The sequence below is a fragment of the Nuphar pumila genome, chromosome 13 (genome assembly GCF_984573655.1).
Source record: "Nuphar pumila chromosome 13, dmNupPumi1.hap1.1, whole genome shotgun sequence".
Lineage (NCBI taxonomy): Eukaryota > Viridiplantae > Streptophyta > Magnoliopsida > Nymphaeales > Nymphaeaceae > Nuphar > Nuphar pumila.
Genome location: NC_143261.1, coordinates 15,046,204 through 15,066,692, shown reverse-complemented (window position 1 = coordinate 15,066,692; position 20,489 = coordinate 15,046,204). Strand labels below are relative to the sequence as shown.

Below are 20,489 nucleotides of genomic sequence, written 5' to 3'. Positions count from 1 at the left end.
TTCCCATTAAAGGGAAGCGCGTCCCCCATTAAAGGGAAGCGCGTCCCCCATTAAAGGGAAACACATCCCCATTAAAGGGAAACACATCCCCATTAAAGGGAAGCACACTTCCCAAAAAAGGGAGACGCTTCCCCCACGCTTCGGAAGCGCGACGTTTCGCACTTCCGAAGCGCGCTTCCCCTTTTAGCTAGGCGCTTCCGGTAACCCTGATGATGACTCCTAAACGAATGCTAAAATGAACTTCATAATTTATGGGATGAGCTAAGCCATTATGACAAAGGAAGGTGCTCCTAATGCATGAAATGTGTGAAGTGTGTCGAAGAACATTGTGAAGAAGTAGAGGAAAAAAAAGCATTTGAATTCTTGCATGGTCTCGATAGTGAATCCGGCTATGTAAAGTTGAGCATTATGGGGAGAGAAGAGCTTCCTTCTCTCGGTACTGTTTATGCACTCATTCAAAGAGAGGAGGGTTGGAAGAATTTTGTGAGGCCTCTTCTAAGATGGTTGGTGAGAGAGGCCGTGGAAGAGGCAGCATGAGTATGCGTGGGATTTGTAGGACTCATTTTGGCTTGGATGAGAAAGATAAGTTGAAGTGTACTTATTGGGGGAAGAGCCTACATTACAAGAGACCAATGTTGGGATCTTGCAGGTAGACCTGCAAGAAGAGGAACCCGAGGATATAACTCTATCGCTACTTCCGCTAGGCCAGCTAACGAATCAAAGAAAGAAGAGTTGGAGCTCCCAAGTAAAAAAACTGAGTAACTTGAGATGAAAGGACTTGAGTGCCCAAATCTGTCCTATACCCCACCTACTTATCATGCATAACAATATATCGATGCCTATGCTCACCTTGCTTCTAGTGGATGGTGTTAAATTGTATTGTATCTTTTATATATATTTGTATATATTTAGAGAGAGATACATATACATATATATATACCCGATACGGGTAAATCAGTCCTTTCACCTCATTTTACACATTCTTTTTTATATGTAAATTTTTTTACTTTTATTTTATTTTTTTCCTTTTTTTTTCTTTTTGTTTTTAGCACATGGAGGGGCCCACACGATATGATCGTTGAGCCCTCCAACGGTCCTAATTATGACCGTTGGAGGGGTCCCAACGATCATATTGGGAGCCCCTCCATGGCCTCCCGTTTGTATAAATAGGGGAGCTCCCCCTTTAGTTTTCTTCAAGCTTTTTGTAAAGCTCTTTGACATTCAATAAAAGTTCTTTATTTTTCATGCTTTTGTGCATGTGTATCCGTGCCTTTGTGCACTTGTGAGAGTTCTCCTTGTGCCTTTGTGCACACTTCTTGTTTTAAGTATTGTGTTTGTATACACATACTCTCTTTATAGAGTTCTTCACATGGTATCAGAGCAAGGTTGAAGAAATAAGATCGTGTGGTTCCTCACATTTTTTGGGTGCCTCGAAAAATGTGCCCTCAATTTTTTGGTGATTGGCGTGGATTCTTCTCTTCATTCATTATTTTAGAAGCCTCTTTTACCAAGAAAGATCTAAAATTCTTTTGTGGTACGTATCTCTTTCTCTCATTTCTCCTCTTTAATGGGTGAAAAAGACTCATTTTTCTCTTTGTTTTAAACTTAATGGCTCCAATTATGTTTGAGCAGAAAACATGGAGGCCCATATTAAAGGAAAAGGGCTTTGGGGCTATGTCCAAGGCTCAATTTCGGAACCGGAGCCTAAAATCACATTGATGGGAAAAAGAGAAATAAAAAGAGAAGCAAGAGCCAAGGCTCTTGAAGACTATAGTAAGAGACATGAAGAATAAGAGATGAAGAATTTCAAAATCCTATCACGGATCTTCTCATCTCTTGAGACAAGGATTAATGCCAACATCATCAAGTTCAAGAAAGCCTCTCAAGCGTGGGAATACCTTGAAAAAATTTACACTTCAAGGGATTTGTCCCATAAGTAATATCTTCAAAAAAGGGCCTTGACCCTTCAACAAAACGAAATGACTATTAGAGAGTATTTTGCAGAATTATCTTCTACTTGGGACGAGCTTGCTATGCTTGAGCACAAATGGAGTGGAGAGGCTATTGAACTTAGACATAAAATGATCATTTTTTTAACTTTTTGAATAGGCTTAGACTCGAATTTGAACAAATTCAATCCTCCCTTCTATCCTCTTTCACTTCCCCCTCTCTTTTGAGATGTAATTACAAAACTAAGTGGGGCAGAGACTCGTATGGGTATAAGCAAAAATGACCCAAGTATTCTAGCAACGCCTTCCAACCATGAAGAAAGTGAAGGTGTTAATGCCGTCTCAAGACCGAGAAACAACTTGAGAACCTACAAACCTCCCCATTTCAAGAATCAAAGCCATGGAGCAAGTGGTCAAGGCGGAAAGAGAGATTATAGCAAGCTTGTGTGCCCACTTTTGTAAGGAACCAGGGCACATCAAACCGATTTGTCCAAAATAAAAGAAGTTGCTAGCTATGGCTACCACATCTCAACCTCAAAAGGAAGAATGCTCGTCATCTTCAAATGGAGCTCTTTCGTTACAACAAATTGTGGATGCACTTCAACCTCTTCTCAAGGGGGCAATTTCCGGAGCTGCCATGTCAACCTCTTCGCCTCCCGGTAAGACCTCTTGGCCCTTAGATTCGGGTGCTTTATTTCATATGTCCACAAGTATTATTTCCTTTTTCGAATACTCAAACAATCTCTTTCCATCCTTTGTTTCAACCGTGGATGAAACTTCTCTTGAAGTAAAAGGAATTGGAAATTTTGAAAAACAAGGGTTCTTTATCCAAAAAATTAGATTTATAACAAAACTAAACTTAAACTTGCTTTCGGTTTCTCAACTCTCGGATCATGGGTGTGATATAAATTTTTCATCTAATAAATGTTGGATACAGTATCGCCGGTCCGGGAGGTTGATTGGGGAAGGCTCTAGGAAGGAAGATATATTATGTCGATTGCCTTCAAATTCCAAAGAACCCTTTTTGTAATGTTGTCCAACAAAAAGATATTAATGTATGGCATAAGAGACTTGGATATCCAAATGTTGTAAAAATTTTCTATTTACCTTTTGTTAAACACCTATGTAAAAGTGATTTTACTTGTAACGATTGTATTCTTGGGAAAATGAAAAAATTACCTTTTTGTCAAAGATCTATGTTTATAACAAGGCCTTTTGAAATTGTCCATTCGGATGTATGGGGACCGACAACAGTTTTATCAAAAGGCGGTTTTGCGTATTATGTAATCTTTGTTGACGACTACACAATATATTGTTGGATATTTTTTCTTAAGCACAAGTATGAAGTTTTTTCGACTTTCAAAACCTATCATATGTTGATTAAAAATCAATTTAATGGAAACTTAAAAATCTTTAGAACTGACGGGGGGGGGGGGGGATATCTTTTAAGTGAATTAAAAAATTATCTTGAAAGTCATGGTATTCTTCAGCAAAGATCTTGTCCGAAAGCTCCTTAACAAAATAGATTAGCCGAAAGAAAGCATAAACATATTATAGAGACAACTCGAACCCTTCTCATTTCTCAAAACATCGCGAAAGGTTTTTGGGCCGCAGTTGCTTTAACATCTGTCTACCTTATAAATCGGCTACCATCTAAAAATTTGAAGAAAATCTCGCCTTTCGAAATATTGTATACCAAAGAACCTGACTATAGTCGGTTGAGAATTTTCGATTGCAAATGCTTTGTTCTTACTGACAAGAACGACAAGCTCTCACCAAAAGCCATTACATGTGCTTTCCTTGGATACTCCGAAACCCAAAAACGGTTTCGATGTTAAGAATGACAAGTTATATGTTTCTAAAAATGTGAGCTTTGTGGAAATTGTTAATGGTTTTGAAAGAAGTGAACCTTATAAAAAAATATGGATTATTCTTTTTTATTTGAGCTGTTAGCTAAAAATGATGATAATGATGATGAACTCACTCATAATGAGACTAGTGATAATGAAGATGAGAAAAATATTTTCTTCCATCCAGCTACCTACCAACACAGTGATGAAGGAGCATCGAGAGATCCTATAACATATACTCATAGAGACAAAAGCAGTTTTAGAAGTGCAATTGAAAAATACAGTGAACCTAGTGGCTCCACTTCAACAACTGAAGAAAACCTACGAAGAACTGAGAGAAATAGAAGGGTACCTTCTAGGTTCATCTCATACGATTCTTTTACACCTAAACATAGAGCTTGTCTCAGTGCCATTCACTCCTATGTAGAACCCAGAAACTTCAAAGAATCCAAAAAGAATGATGAATGGTTAAAAACAATAGATTGTGAACATAGAACCCTCAACAAGGCGAAAACTTGAGAATTCCAAGATCTTTCCAAAGGTAAAAAAACACTAGGGTGTAGATGGGTATTTAAGGTAAAAACTAAAAGCGACGGATCTCTTGAGAGATAAAGCTCGGCTAGTTGCTAAGGCATATAGTCAAGAATACGAGATTGACTATGAAGAAACATTTGCCCTTGTGACCCGAATGGTCACTGTCAGATGCCTCATCACTGTTGCTTCATTTTACAAATGGAACATCTATCAAATGGATGCTAAAAATGCCTTTTTAAATGGTGATCTAAATAAAGAAGTATATATGGATGCTCCGCCAAGAATGGAGACTCCCAAAGGAAAGATGCTTCGTCTTCGAAAAGCACTTTATGGTCTAAAACAAGTTCCCTAGGCTTGGTATGATATATTTAATTTTGTAATGTTAGAAAATAGATTCTCATCCTGTTTCACTGACACCGCTTTGTTTGTTAGAAAAACCAATGTAGGGATAATAATACTGCTTTTATATATGGATGATATGCTAATAACTGAAAGTGACTAATGGAGTTAAAAGCATAAAATCAATTTTAAAGGACAAATTTGAGATGTCTGATTTGGGATTTGTAACATATTTTTTGGGTATTGAAGTGGCATACTTTCATAGAAAATATTTTTTTATCTCAAACTAAGCTTGCCTCTGAGATTCTTGACAGATCAGATGTAACAGATGATAAAATTTATGTAACTCCTGCTATAGTAGGAGCCAAAATAAAAATTGATGATGGCATTCCTCTCACGGATCCCACTCTCTACAGACAACTTGTGGGATCATTGATGTATCTAAGTATTATTAGACCATATATTTCTTATTCTGTTCATACTGCAAGTCAGTTTCAACATGCACCAACATCTGATCACATGAGTGCCATTTTACGGATCATCAGATACATAAAGGGTACATTAAATAAGGGAGTATTCTTCTCATCTTCCTCTGAATTGAAATTAATTGCTTATACTGATTCTGACTGGGGAGCTGACCCAAATAACCGTCACTCCACCACTGGTTTTGTGTGTTTTTAGGAGACTCGCTGATCTCATGGAGACGTAAGAAACAACAAAAAGTGTCTTTATCTTCTACCAAAGCTGAATATTGAGCCATGACAACTACTACCATGAAAATTGTATGGATTCATCAGCTATTAGAAGACATGGGGATCAGTGTAGAAGGGCCCACCAAGCTATGCTGTGATAACACTAATGCAATTTATATTGTCAAAAATCATACATTTCATGAGCGGACTAAACACATTGAGATGGACTGTTACTATGTTCGAGAAGCATATCTGAAAGGAGTCATAGATCTTTCGTATGTAACTTCAGAATATTAGTTGGAAGATTTCTTCACCAAAGCAGTGTGTTCTCCGCGGTTCAACTTTCTTCTTGGCAAACTTTCGGTTATGTCACCCTAAGTTTGAGGGGGGTGTTAAATTATATCGTATCTTTTATATATATTTGTATATATACATAGAGAGATACATATACATATCTATCTCGTATATATATACACCCGATAAGGGTAAATCAGTCCTTTCACCTCCTTTTACACATTCTTTTTTATAGAATATGTATGTAATTTTTCTACTTTTATTTTTTGTTTTTTATTCTTTTTGTTTTTAGCACATGGAGGGGTCCACATGATATGATCGTTGGGCCCTCCAACGGTCCTAATTATGACCGTTGGAGGGGTCCCAACGATCATATTGGGAGCCCCTCCATGGCCTCCCATTTGTATAAATATGGGTGCTCCCCCTTTAGTTTTCTTCAAGCTTTTTGTAAAGCTCTTTGACATTCCGTAAAAGAAGTTCTTTATTTTTCATGCTTTTGTGCATGTGTATCCGTGCCTTTGTGCACTTGCGAGAGTTCTCCTTGTGCCTTTGTGCACACTTGTTTTAAGTATTGTGTTTGTATACGCATACTCTTTATAGAGTTCTTCACAGATGGATCATACATTTTTGGGGCTACTGATCCCATGACTGGTATGGGTTCTTTGTTCACTAAGTATTATGCCTCTAAGCCTATTTGAAACCTAAAATTGGCAGATGGATTTCCATCTCCAATTCTTGGGAAAGGAACTGTTTACACTACATGCTTCCCACTCCACTTTGTGTTACACACTCCAAAATTTTCTGCTAACTTGATTTTTGTAAACACTAAGGACCTTAATTGTTCAATTACATTTTATCCCTCTTATTGTGTATTTCAAGACTTGAGGACAGGGAGGATTTTTGGTCATGGATATGAGGAGAAAGGGATGCGCACCATGTCGATGCCTCACAAGAATATGTCTCGTAATGGTGCATCTTCTACTCCCAAAGTTGCATGTTTTGTATCCCAATATTGCCAAATCTGAACATAGTCTTGTACTTCAATGTGATACCTGCCAAAAGGCCAAATAATGTATATTCTCATATACTATTAGTGAGTCTAAGAACACTGCTCCCTTCAAGGTAGTTCACTCTGACGTATGGGGGCCTGCCCGTGGTTTCCATTTTTGGATATAGTTACTTTGTTTCTTTTGTCGATGATTATTCTAAATTGACTACTATGTTCATGTTAAAATCAAAAGATGAGGTGCATTCTATCTTTCCTGTCTATCATAAAGTGGTAGAAAATCAGTATCACGCTTCGTTCAAGGTATTAAGATATGATAATGGGACAAAATATACTTCACAAAAGTTCTTATCCTAATTTTGAGAGCATGGTATTGTTCCTCAAACCTCATGTCCCAATACTCAATAAATTGGGGTAGCATAAAGGAAAAATAGACTTCTAGAAGTAACTAGGGGATTGATGTTTGAGATGAATGTTCCTAAGAGGTATTGGTATGAGGGAGTTCTCACTAAAGCTTACCTCATAAATTGTATGACTGCTGATAATCTAAATAGAAAATCTCATATTGGTATACTAAAACCCGAAGAACCTTTTTTTTTCATGTTACACCTGGAGTGTTTGGGTGTGTCTGTTTTGTTCATACACCCTCTATTTACCAGGATAAGTTGGACCCAGGGCTGCAAAATGCATCTTCATTGGATACCCTCCTTTTCAAAAGGGATATAATCATATAAATGTTATGATCCTACTTCTAGAAAGAAGTTTATTTCGATGGGTGTGACCTTTTTTGAAATGTCCCATATTACAGTACCCAAGATGAGAGCAAGGGGGAGTCTATGAATGGAATTGATAATGATATTTCTATACCATGTCTACCAAGGGTCCCCATCAATAGTCAACCTCGTGCTAGGACCATACCAGTTTATGAGGTTACACAGACATATTGTAGAGGTGAAAGAGGTGTTTTCATGCCTTTCATGTCCATAGCTGAAAAGATTGCTGAATCAAAAACTTTAGAAACACTATTTTCAAAACCAGATATTACCACCCAATAGGAAAATGTTCTTAATTTTCCTATAGCCATTCAGAAAGGAAGGAGACTTTCTACTGCTTACCCATCGTGTAATTTTGTTTCCTATCAGGCTTCTCACTCCTATCAAGTCTTTGTTGCTAATTGTGATTTAGTTCCTAATCCTAAGAATGTCAAATAGGCTATTAAGGTTCCATAGTGGAAGGAGGCTATGATTATTGAAATGGAGGCTCTACAAAGAAATCAGACGTGGGAGTTGGTCACTTCATCACCAGGAAAGAGGGTGGTTGGATGTAAGCAGATATATAGTTTAAAGTTCAAGCCTGACGGATCTATAGAAAGGTATAAGGCGCTGGTGGCAAAACACTACACAAACTTATGATATAGACTATCAAGAAGCATTTACAGTAGTGTTAAAGTTGAACTATGTTATTATTGTTCTTGCTGCACAACACATAAATCTGTAAATTAGAGATCATCCACCGAAAATCCAAGAGGAAGAGAAGAATAGAGAGTTGGTTTCTGCAGATTACCCTAAAATGTCAATAGCTGGGACTTCTGGGATTTCTATCTTTTATCATAAAGATCTGTAACTGATTACAATGCAAACGGACAATATTGCCCCCAATCTCTAATATACAATAGGACATATAATGGGTGTAAAATGGACAAATAAAATACAATAATCATAACATGTTTTACAATGGATCTAGCTCTCTAATATGGATCTAGATCTGATTCCAAGATATATCACGTCCCAATAGCCTCCCTTAAGTTGTGCGTGGTCAAGATCATGGACCACCTACCTTTTAGGAATAAAAAACGATGCTTGCTCAGCCCCTTTGTAAATAAGTTAGCCACTTGTTCTTCTGTTCCAATGAATCTAGTTTCAATTTCACATTTTGTTCATGATAATGTGCTGATCTATTTCAATATGCTTTGTTCTTCCGTGTTGAATTGGATTGAGAAAAATTTTGATTGCGCTTTGGTTGTTACAGAACAACACTGAACATCATATTTTATGATCCAATTCACCCAACAAATATCTAATCCATGTCACTTCTAAAGATGTTGCAACCATGGGTCTATATTCGTCCTCTGTGCTAGATAGGGGCGGCAAAACCTGACACGACCCGCCAACCCGACCCGCCCCTTAGACAGGTTCGGGTTTGGAAAAAATGAACCCATTTAATAAACGGGTCGACCCGCCTAACCCGTTTATTAAACGGGTCGGGTTCGTGTTAGGGGTATGCCAACCCGCCAACCCGGCTGACCCGTTTAATAAACCGGTTAGGCGGGTGGGTCAACCCGCCAACCCGACCCGCCAACTCGACCCGCCAACCTGAGAACCCGTTTACTCGACTCAACCCATTTATTAAATGGGTTGGTGGGTCGTGTCGGGTTACCCGTTTATTAAACGGGCCGGGTTCGTGTTTGCCACAGCCGACCCGTTTAATAAACGTGTCGGGTTCGGGTTGAGGTATGCTGACCCGCCAACCCGCCGGGTCGACCCGCCAACCCGACACGATTGCCACCCTTAGTGCTAGAGCGAGCAACTGTGTTTTCTTTCTTACTGCTCCATGAGACTAAGTTTCTTCCGACAAAAACGCTATACCTTGAAATTGACCTTCGTTCATCAGAATCACCTGCCCAATCCGCATAAGAGAAGGCCATTACTGTAAACACATCTTGATTCTCATCTCTTTTCTTATAGTAACGACCATCCCTAAGAGTACCTTTGAGATACATAAGGATTCTCTTGACAACCTCTACTTGACTGGTTCTCGGATAATTCATATATCGAGATACTTGATTTACTGCATAAACTACATCTGGCCGAGTAAATGTGAGGCACTGAAGCATACCTACAATACTCCTGTACTTAGTAGGGTCTTCATATTACTTCTTCTTCATCACAACTAAGCTTTTGATTCAGAGGACTAGGAGTCAATAGAGGTTTGCAATCTCTCATGCCAACCTTATTTAGTAAGTCGATAGTGTATTTGTACTGTGTCTCCACTCCCAAAAAATATTTGAGCCTTCCCAAGTCCATTTTGAATCTGACTTAGAACTTCTTTAATTTTATGGTGTGTTTCTCTGAGTTACCCGCAACTATGATATCATCCACATAAATGAGTAATACAATTAACCATCCTTAATATTTATACATAAAAAGTGAATGATCGAGATGCGATCGGGTAAATCCATGTTTTTGAATTTCAAGGGAGAAACTTTCGATCCATGATCTGGAGGCTTGCTTGAGCCCATATATAGCCCTGTTTAGCTTGCACACGTATTGGCTGGAATCCTTCTCACTATATCCACGAGTTTATAACATGTAAACTTCCTCCTTTAGGTCTCAATGCAAAAACTAATTCTTAACCTCCAATTGACTTAACATCCAACTGTGATCTATAGCAAGACATTATACTACATATTGTTTTCATTGTTACAACTGGACTAAAAGTCTCATCATAATCCAACCCATGTTCCTGGGTAAACCCCTTTGCAACAAACTGAGCCTTATATCTCTCTACGCTGCCATCTGGTTTATATTTAATTTTGTACATTGACTTTGACCCCACAACATTCTTATCGAAAGACCTCATAACAATATCCTATGTTTGACACTCATAAGGTGCCTTCATCTCTTCATTCATAGCTTCAATCCATCAATTTGACTTCAATGCATGGCTGTGAGTTTTGGGTTCTTCTTGATTTGAGAAAACAATAAAAAATAATTGATAATCTGTGCTAAAATTTTCATAACTCACCCATCTTTTCACTTGGTGTCTGACTCGTCCAGACCATATATTTGGAGTCACATAATCAACATGGCTGGCTGTGTCTTGTTGTACCTGATCAGTTTGGCTGACTGCACATTACATAATATATGGATTTGGACAAGGACAAGACAACGGAAGGACCACAAACATTAGAATGAATTAATTCCAAAGGAAATAGAACTCTTTTATTAGAAATACCAAAAGGGAGCTCATGGCTCTTACAGACTCGACACTGAAAACATGACATGAAAATCTTTGGTGACTTATTCTTTAATGGAATAAGTCCTTTATTACGTAGGATTTCAATAAAACTGGAATTGCTATGACCTAGTTGTTTTTGCCATAACATAACATCATTACTAGAGGAGACCATATCAGAGACTAGAATTTGGGGCGACCAACATGAGCTTTATTGATGACATATAAGCCTCCACAACCATTTCCTTCAACGAGGTTTTGCTTCGCATGAATGCCCTTCACAAAAACAGATGAAGAAGATAAAGAAATACAAAAATTAGAATGATCGGCAAGTTAGATACGTAAACTAAGTTATGTTTAATATTGGGAACAAGAAACATGTTAGAAACATAAAAAGGACCACTAGGAGTGTGAATGGTGGCAGTTCCAATGTGAGTGATATATAAGTTTTTCCCAGGGTTAACAGAAGCGCTATAGCATATGGGGAAGCACTCTTCCTCGAAGCGCGTTTCGGAAGCGCAGAACGTGGAGCTTCCAAAATGTGCGGGGAAGCACCTAAAAAATTGGGAAGCACTCTTCCCAATTTAGGGGACGCACACTTTCCCTTATTTTTTCATATTTTTTTTGTGTTTTTTTTAAACTTTTCTTACTTTTTTCTCTTTTTTCGCTTCTCCCTTGTTTCCTAGGTCGCTTTCCATGTCGCTTCCGGTTCGCTTCTTAGGTCATTTTCAAGATGATTTCTGGTTCGCTTCTAAGTCTTTCTGTGCTTTCCGCTTCCTAAAATTTTGGAAGTGCCTTTCTTCCGCTTCCCGAATCGCTTCCTGCTCCCGCTTCCCCGACTGACAACTATGGTTTTTTGATCACCTGTGATGATTTTCCCGTTACCACAATATGAGATAAGATCTATGAATTTACCTGCATCACCGGTGACATGATTGGCAACACCTGAGTTTTGCGAAGAGGTAGAGGCTGTCCAGGCTGGCTGATTAGGATTCAATGGCAAAGGAGGCTTAACTGACGTCATTTGCTGCTGATTTTGCCCTGTTGTCCAAGGGGTAGTATGAAAACTACTACTAATCTGGGAAAAGGAAGCACTCAACATATAGATATCCTGACTCTGAGCTGACATGGATGGTGACCCAACAACTGAAGGAACAAAACCAGGATTAAAACCAACATTGAAAGTTCCACCATTCACGTTGCTACCCAGTGGTGCAAACAGCCGAAATCGAGCAGGGTATGTGATAGTTGGAGGTTGATATGATGAAACGTACCTCCAGAAACAATTAGAGCACGAGTGGCCTCACTTCCCACACATTTGGCATGTCACATTTAGCGATTTTCATTGTTGCTTGACGTGTTAGGATTAGGAAGTATACCAGCGGCCTTGTTATCATAGATGTTTTTGCCTCTACCACGCCCATGGGAGGAGTTGAACGCTACCATCACTTCATGCTGGGTAAAGGATCCTCCTTTTTGGTAGATATACCAAAATTAGCCTCGAATTTTAATAGCATGGACTTGAGCTGATCAAAATTTTCTCTTTTTTTACGTTCCATGTACGTTGCCTTGAACATGTTGTACTCATCTCCTAATCCCTGAAGTGTTTGACTGCACACGTCCTCGTCTGCCACAGGACTTCCAATGGTTGCTAGCTGGTCAACAATGTATTTGACTTTATCAAGGAAGTCAACAACACTAGTATTTCCTCTCTTCAGGGCACCAAACTCAGACTTGAGGTGGTACATCTTGGGAATGGATATCTGCTCATACCACCTATGTAAAACTTCCCATAACTCATGGGCAGTTACCCCAGTTGGGGTATGAAAAAGAACCTGTCTCGAAAGAGTGGCCATGGTGAAAGCCACCACGGTCTGATCGTTCTTGAACCAGATAACATAATCTGAGTTTTTGACATAAATCATGGATTTCGAGATAGCTTCTTTGGTTGTCTCTTTTTTTTTTCTTCCCAAGTCATTGGCACAAATTTCGGTGGTGCAGATTTGGATCCATCGAGATGTCCCATTAGATCATGACTTCAAATCAAGGGAATTATCTGTTTTTTCTCAGGTTATGAAGTTTGTTTCATCCAACTTTTCAATAACAAGTTGGCTAAGTAAATAAGAGGTAAGTGTGTTTGAGGAAGCCATGGATAAGAAAGAAGAATAAATATAAACCAAATGAATTTAAAACAATCACCAGAACAATATATATATAGCTGCTAATATGCAGAAAGAACAAATCTGCCTGTAGTCCTGCTGACATCAGCATGTTTTTGAGATTGGCAGTACCTTTTGAGGGAGAAAATGAAAATGTTTCTTGGTGATGTTTTAACAAACTAGATGAGAAAAAGGTTCAAAGATGCAAAAGAGAAAGATTTGATTATAAAAGGTTCATATCTGATAGAAAGAAATTTACACAAATCTTGGGTCAAGAACAAAAAGATTCAGATCTGACCCAAGATGGGTTGCAGGCTGATTGTAATAGAATAGAAATAAAAGAAGGTTCAGATCTGACCGAAGATGGGTTTCACGCAGACCTGAATAAACAGAAGGATAGAAGATTCAGATCTGACCCAAGATAGGTTTCACGCAGATCTGAATAAAATAGGAGGAGAGAGAAATAAAGAATCTCAACGAAAACGGCAAGGGAGAAGAAGGGAGAGAAGAAATATCTTTAGAATAAGGAGACGGTGAGAAGAGTCACGATCTAATGAGACTTACTCAAGCCAGCTCTGATACCATGTGAATCTCCGTCCCTCGGAATGCATGCCCTTTAACTCAAGAAAGAAATGAGGGAAAGAAAAAAATATGGGAAAACTGATGAAGGCGATACCCAATCTAGGGAAGTCCCTTCTTTTAATGTAGAAGGTGAATGGCAGAAATTACAACATTGCCCTTAGACAATAATAAAATACAACACTGAACATGAAAAGACAAAAGTACCCTTGTATTACATGACGACTTCTAACAGGATGTTAATTAGCTCCCTCCTTTGCACTGCCTCCCCCCTCCGGTTGTGCTTTGCCCAAGACGAAAGAAAAGATGAGTAATTTGTCTTTTCAGAGTTATCGTTCTAATTAAAAAATATGTTTGTGGTAGGCCCTATTCCTGGTAAAAAATATAGTGAAATCGTCTTTCCCATTCTTTCTCTAGGTCCCACTACTATGAAAGAGGTTCACTTCTTAAACTGTCCTATATATGTAGGTGGGAACAAGGGAAGTGGTTGGACTTTTCCTGATCGAAGCAAGAGTAATAATGCAATCTATAATTCTTTGTACCGGAGACATTTGTGGCTATATTCCAACTTATGAACTTGATCACTTACATAGAAAGGTGGATTTATCTTATTATTTTCACTTTGTTTGACATATTAGGCCTACATCAAAGTTTTGTGGCATTAATGCTCAAGTATGATGCTCCTCTACTTTTAGGAAAAATTGGTGGTTAATATTGCTTAGTTAGTGATAGCTTCCAACATTATAGGTCACCCTCTTATCTTAATTTTACTTTTATCTCTTAACTTTTATGTGCATAGGTGGACAATATGTAGAAGTTCTTGATGACTTCTTTGATTTGCTTATTTCAGTGTATACTGTATCAGTGAACTTTTGATGGTGTGTTGCAGTTCTTGATTTTAGTATGCAGTTGGTAGAAATAGGTGTGGAAGATGAAGCAGCATCTTCATTCATACTTTTTTACCTACGGTATGTCTTGGTTAATCATGAACATTGGAACTACAAGATGAAGGATGAATATTGGAAAGTGAAATTGAAGGTACAGTTTTGTTCTGCTCGTTTATCTTGTTTAACATTTCATGGATAATTGTTTATTAAATGTGTTTCTTGACTGTAATATGTAATGATTATTCTAGAAATCATCCTTGATCTTATTCTTTTAGTAACATGTTACTTCATATAGTCCATTTGATTTGATTTTGATTACATAGAATTACGTCTTTTTGTTATTGTTTGCTTCTCTGCAATGTTATATTTCCTTTGTTAGTGACCTACTTAAAAGAATTTTCACGAGGGTAGGAACATGATGGATGGATTAGAGTGGATCATGAAGTATGAACTGCATTGGAAATTTAGACACCTTGACTCCCCCTTCTAAGAATGGGAGAGGGGTGTCCATTTGAAAGTTTATTTAGTTTGGGGCTGTAGAAGGAGAGCGACTTGGAAATATAGGCTTCATGGGTACCAGCTCTGGAGTCTACAATTTGAGATCTAGATTTGATGAAAGTAGTGGAGATTCTTCTTAAGCATGGCAGAATTGATATGTAGTAGAAGTAGGTGGCATAGTAACTTCCTTTTCTTGGGCGATTTTTGATGAATGCGGCCTAGTGTCTTCTTTCGATGCAAATTCCTTGCCTTTGATGATTTTGTCAAGATTTGCATTATACACCTTAGTCTTTCATGTGGATCTGCCTACCATAATGATGCCAAGATTGCTTCTTACATGCTGATAGTTGCTTCAGTATGTGCACTTCAATTTTATCTTTTTCACGATTATTTGCCATTCTTCACCTTCTTTCACAAGAACTAGCTCTGCTTCTACCTCTGCTCCAATCAAATGATACTTTATATAAGTTATTTTTGTTCATAAAATCCGAGCACACCATATTTATCGTTAGATTCCCACTAAATGATTTGTATCTTCTTCTATTCATAGAATAAAAAGTCTCATTGGATAGAATCTCATCCACAATATTGGCCTTTATGGCTTCATATTTCTGACTAAACTTTAAAGAACATCAAATACCATTGTTTCCTCAAGCTCCTCATTGTTCCTTGAGCATTGTGATTATTGGGCACAACTAGTAGTGATTTCATTCCTCCCATAAATCACTAAGAGATTTATTCCCTTGTTTTCACCTTTAATCTTGTCCATATCGTTCTATTTCTTGACAAAGGAGCATTGTGAGCCTGACAGAGACCAAACAAAGCACAGATGGAGCATGAACCCTTTCTAAGCATATAACTAGGCAATATTTGTGATCTTGGAACATCCTTTGGCAACAACTTCTTCCACCTCCTTGGTACTGTGAAGATGCATAAATTTCCTTGAGGTATGAGGCTGCATAGGTTGAAACATCCACAAAATCACCCATATGTTCTGTTTTATTAGTATAATTGTGATCTTTCTTCTTTAACTTCTTTATTTCTTCAAAATAATACCCTTAATTTCCTCTTGTAAGAATGACCAATTCAATAGATTTATTACCATTTAATTATTGGCTTTGAACTTTATATTCACAACTTGAACAATATCCATACCATCAAAGTTAGTAGATGAGTTTCTTATAGACTATAGAGGGGTCATCCTTTGCTTCATAGCATCCAGGTTCTTATTTCCGTGAGATTTTCACTAGAAATTCTTAAGGTATCTTATAGACAATTCCATGAACAAAATTCATAACTTGTTGATGGCTTCAAATGAAAGTGCTTGTCAACTTGATTGATGTCTTAGATGCCACATATCACACCTAAGGCTGACTTTTAATCAATTATATCGATCACTTAAGGCTAACTATACTTCCAAACTATTAGATGAACTTCCTATATAAGATTTATCCTTTACTTCAACTGTAATGTGGTTTTGCTTGTTTTTAGGCTAGATTGCTAATGTCTCAACTTATTTGCGTCAGACCTTGATTGACATTTTGTGACCTACCATGGGCCACTTGTAACCAGGGCCGGCAATCCCCAATATAAGGGTTTGGTTTAGGGTGGGCAATGCCCACCCTGACACTATTAATGCATATCAAAAAATACTTTCTGCCATTATATCACAAGTGTGTGTGGTTACATGGGTTGGTTGAAAGGTACTTTGTTATCTCATGTCTCAAGTTCAAACCTCTTTAGTGGCAACCTTTTGAAATATGTTAAGGATCTGGATCATGTTTAAAAACTGAATTCAAATCCATATCTGATTGGATAAAACCGTATTCAGCCTGATTTCTCAATTGGGTTTAAATTTTTTACGAAACCCAGCCAAATGGATTTGTGTTGGTCAGATATCTGACTCAAAGCCCTACCTTTTACACCCCTAGCGTCTGTGTCCACCCTAGTTTAGATTCCTGACTTTGCTCCTACTTATAACCTGGCTTGTCTTAGTTGGACCTAGCTAGGTTCTTGAGCCCTATCCCAACCCCAAGTAGGCCGCAGCTGGATAAAAACAGAATGGCTAGAACTTGGGTAATTTCCCAATCCTTGCTTCACCTTTATCTTTGAATAAAATAAAGAGATGCCTTCAACTAAGCGTGCCTATTGACTCTTTTCTTGCAAATTCAATTCATAAACATTTCTATCACTAACCCCCAAACTACCATTTTCTTCATTTCTTCAGGGCACCTCTTATCTATCCTGCTTCTTTGTCTTCCTTGCACTCTTTATCCATTGATCATAGTAGAGTTTGTAGGAAATATGGAACTAAATGGCCTGAACAACTCGACATCTTAGAAAATCCAAATATATGGTAGAGAAATTTCTTGAAAATTTCTATGGGTTGTAGATAACTTTAAGATTGCCAGCTTGAATAGCTCATCTCATAGACTGTGTCCCATCTGGGATTGACATCATTGAGGGGCAGTTTGGGTGATACTTTTTTTTTGAATAAGAAAGTCCATCTATCTTTGATATATCCAGATGGGCCTACTTAATGTGTAGTTAAATAGAGAAAAAGAAGGGAGAGATTATATATATATATATATATATATATATATATATATATATATATATATATATATATATCATGGCTAATGTTTGCTATCCTCGTGGGTAAGTAACTGCCTATGTCACAGGGATTCGGCTAGCAGGGTGCCGCACCCGGGTTCGGCACCGGGTGCAGTCAACCCGACCCTGGGTGTGGTCAACGCACCCAGGGTCATTTTGGTCCAAGTTTCCGGACCTATTTTTTTTTTGCCAAGATTTTTTTTTAATATATGTCACAGGGATTCTCCAACTAGGTGCTGCACCCGCACCCGATGCGGTCAACCTGACCCTGGGTGCAGTCAAAGTCAACGCACCCAGGGTCATTTATGTCCAACTTTTGGACTTTATATATATATATATATATATATATATATATATATATATATATATATATATATATATATATATATATATATATATATTATTTTTGCTGCACCCCCTCACCCGTTTTTTTTTTGGAAGTGCCGCATCCCCGCACCCACACCCACACCCATGTGACATAGGTAACTGCCTAGTGAAAACCTGTAACTTTTTTAGTTTTTTTGCACATCTGACCCTACAGATGTGATCTTGTTTGGTTTAGTAGAATCCTACCCTTGGTTAATGCTTTTCCTATCTTCATGTCAGATATTTTGGGGGTTAAAAAATCAATGGCCTACAGTGTACTGAATTTTCAATCCTCAAAAAACCATACTTTCGTGCCAAAACATATGATTCAGGGGTCCATTCCTACTATTTTACCATGCTGAACACACCTATGGGTTCAGATTTGGTCAAAACAACCTCTGCCTATGAGTTTCAACTAAAGGGTTACTTACCCACGAGATTAGCAAATACTTCCACATATCTATGTATGTGTATATTTTTGTACATCATATATATATATATATATATTTATGTAGTGAGAGAGAGATCATGATATTTGCACCTTCAGCCAACAGATGCCTAGTATGCATAAATTTAACATATTTGTGTGTTAGCATATAATGGCTACAACTTATGGCCATGTAACGAGTGCTTCACCTCCTATACTCTATTATGCCATACTAGTTTTTTGCCTTGAGTAATAAGAATGAATGATGCCTCTAACCTAGGATTGCAAGAGAATGAGGAAGGGGAATCATAACCCTATCAATACATAGAGGACTACTGGTATATTCGTATGAATGTACTTTTGTGCGTAAAAGAAAGAAAACTATTGGCAGGAGTATCTCTATGAACAGCTATTTTCATGATTACATGTATGTCTGTGCATGTATAAAATCAGAGCTGAAAAACACGAGAGAGATAACATCTGGTGGCATGGTTGATGCTAATATTAAAATTGAGGATGTGTGTGGTGGTGGTGTGGATGATGATGATGTTAAAGGTAGCCACAAACATTGGTCTCGACAAGGGAAAATCTTGTGATAATAATGTTTTCTGATAAATCATGAGAAGATCTCGGAAAACCTCAGCACTTGAAAAATTTAATGTAAAAAAACAGAAATAAGTAATAAAAGAATATGCATAGATTATAATTTTTTTTGTAGAAATATAAATAAAAGTTATAAATTTTTTGAAAATTTAAAATATGTTAGAAGAAAAAACATATTTAAACTGTAGATAAAAGTGACCGAAATATCATGATACTACCACAATAACATCGCAATAATGTCTTCAATTTTGAAATTGTCATGATATTTTCCCTTTTATATCATTTAAAAAAAGATATTTATAAAGCAAGGTTGCTAGACTAGGAAGCAGAAACAAGAAACAATAAGGAAGCGAAAGCGAGAAGTGATGCACTTTAAAATGTATAGGAAGCGGGAAGCAAGAAAAAAAAGCAATATAAGGATTGAATGAGAATCTAAAATAACAGTGACTATTCTTAAATTTCATGATTTTTTAGTGTAAGAATTAAATTTTTAACAAAATCTAAAAATGATTGCCAATTTAGAGAAAACTCATGAAAGTGAGTGAGAAGCGTGAGAGGAAACAAATAAAAAACATGAAAAGTAGAGTGAGAGAACATATAAAAAACATGAAAAGTAGAGTGAGAGGACATGTAAGAAGAATAGAAGAAGCGTGTGAAAAGTATATGAGAAGCGAGGGAGAATTGAGATTCTCATCAAGTTTCGGAAGCGAGGAGTATCATGCTTCCGAAGCGAGCTTCCCACCTATCTAAGAAGCTTCTGGTAACTCTGTTATAAAGCCATTATCTATGACAACAATATTATCTAAGTAGATGATAATGATGATCCTCTCATGCACATGAAAGTGGGGTGTGGGGAGAGAAAGTTCTTTATCAAGTACAAAATTCAATGTATTTTTTTGACTAAATTTGTTGAATGTCCTATTTTTTTTCACTAAATCGTTGAAATAATTTTTTTATTGCATTGTTGAATATTTCTTCTGTGTTTGTCCTGAAAGCTACATCCTTAGGTTTAGATTTAAAAATTTGAGTTGTTTAACTTCTCATGCTGACAAATATTTTGGGTGTTGCATTGTTCAACTGAATATCTTTTTGGCATTCCATTATCCAAGTTGCTTATTTATCTTTCCTTAGCTTTTTTTACATGACTTTTTTTTCTGAGCTGTTGCGCTTTCTATGGACGATCTAGGTATTTCAAGTTTTGAAGAATTGTCTTGCCTTGAAGGACAGCAGGAAGCTAGGTTCTGTTATTCATGACATTTTGTTGTGTGACTCATCTATGCATAGTATTCTTCTTCGAGTTTTATGCATAAAAAATGACACGTTAGAGGTCAGGCAGTCCCACATGCTGTTCAATTTGATGGCTACAATTTTATGTTTTTTTTTCTTCACAATTAATGTGCATATCAATGTCCAACTTGTCATCTATTTTACAGAAGTTACATATGAACCGCCTTTATAAACCAAAGGAGATAGAGGGATTGCAGCTAATTATTTCTTTGGTGTTGGATATCATGCATCTTATGCTTACTGATCTTCAAAAGGTTTGTTTATCTTCTTCTATATCTACCAGTAAGCGACCAAGTTTTAGTATGCTGAATCTTTGTTATGTCAAGCAGTTTAATTGTTGTTTGAAATTTAATTACATTATGGCTGCTTGTTATGCAAATGAATTACATTTT

The 20,489-nt window shown here is 37.3% G+C and overlaps 1 protein-coding gene across 2 annotated transcripts in view; it reads left to right on the top strand.

Moving 5' to 3' along the window:
* LOC149817870 (nucleoporin (DUF3414)) overlaps window positions 1–20,489 on the top strand; it is a 113,450-nt gene that overhangs the window by 44,356 nt on the left and 48,605 nt on the right. For both annotated transcript variants that reach the window (XM_089985996.1, XM_089985997.1), the window contains 3 exons: window positions 14,306–14,454; window positions 19,997–20,137; window positions 20,244–20,351. In XM_089985996.1, coding sequence (XP_089842122.1) covers window positions 14,306–14,454; window positions 19,997–20,137; window positions 20,244–20,351 — 398 coding nt within the window. The remainder of the gene's footprint in view (window positions 1–14,305; window positions 14,455–19,996; window positions 20,138–20,243; window positions 20,352–20,489) is intronic.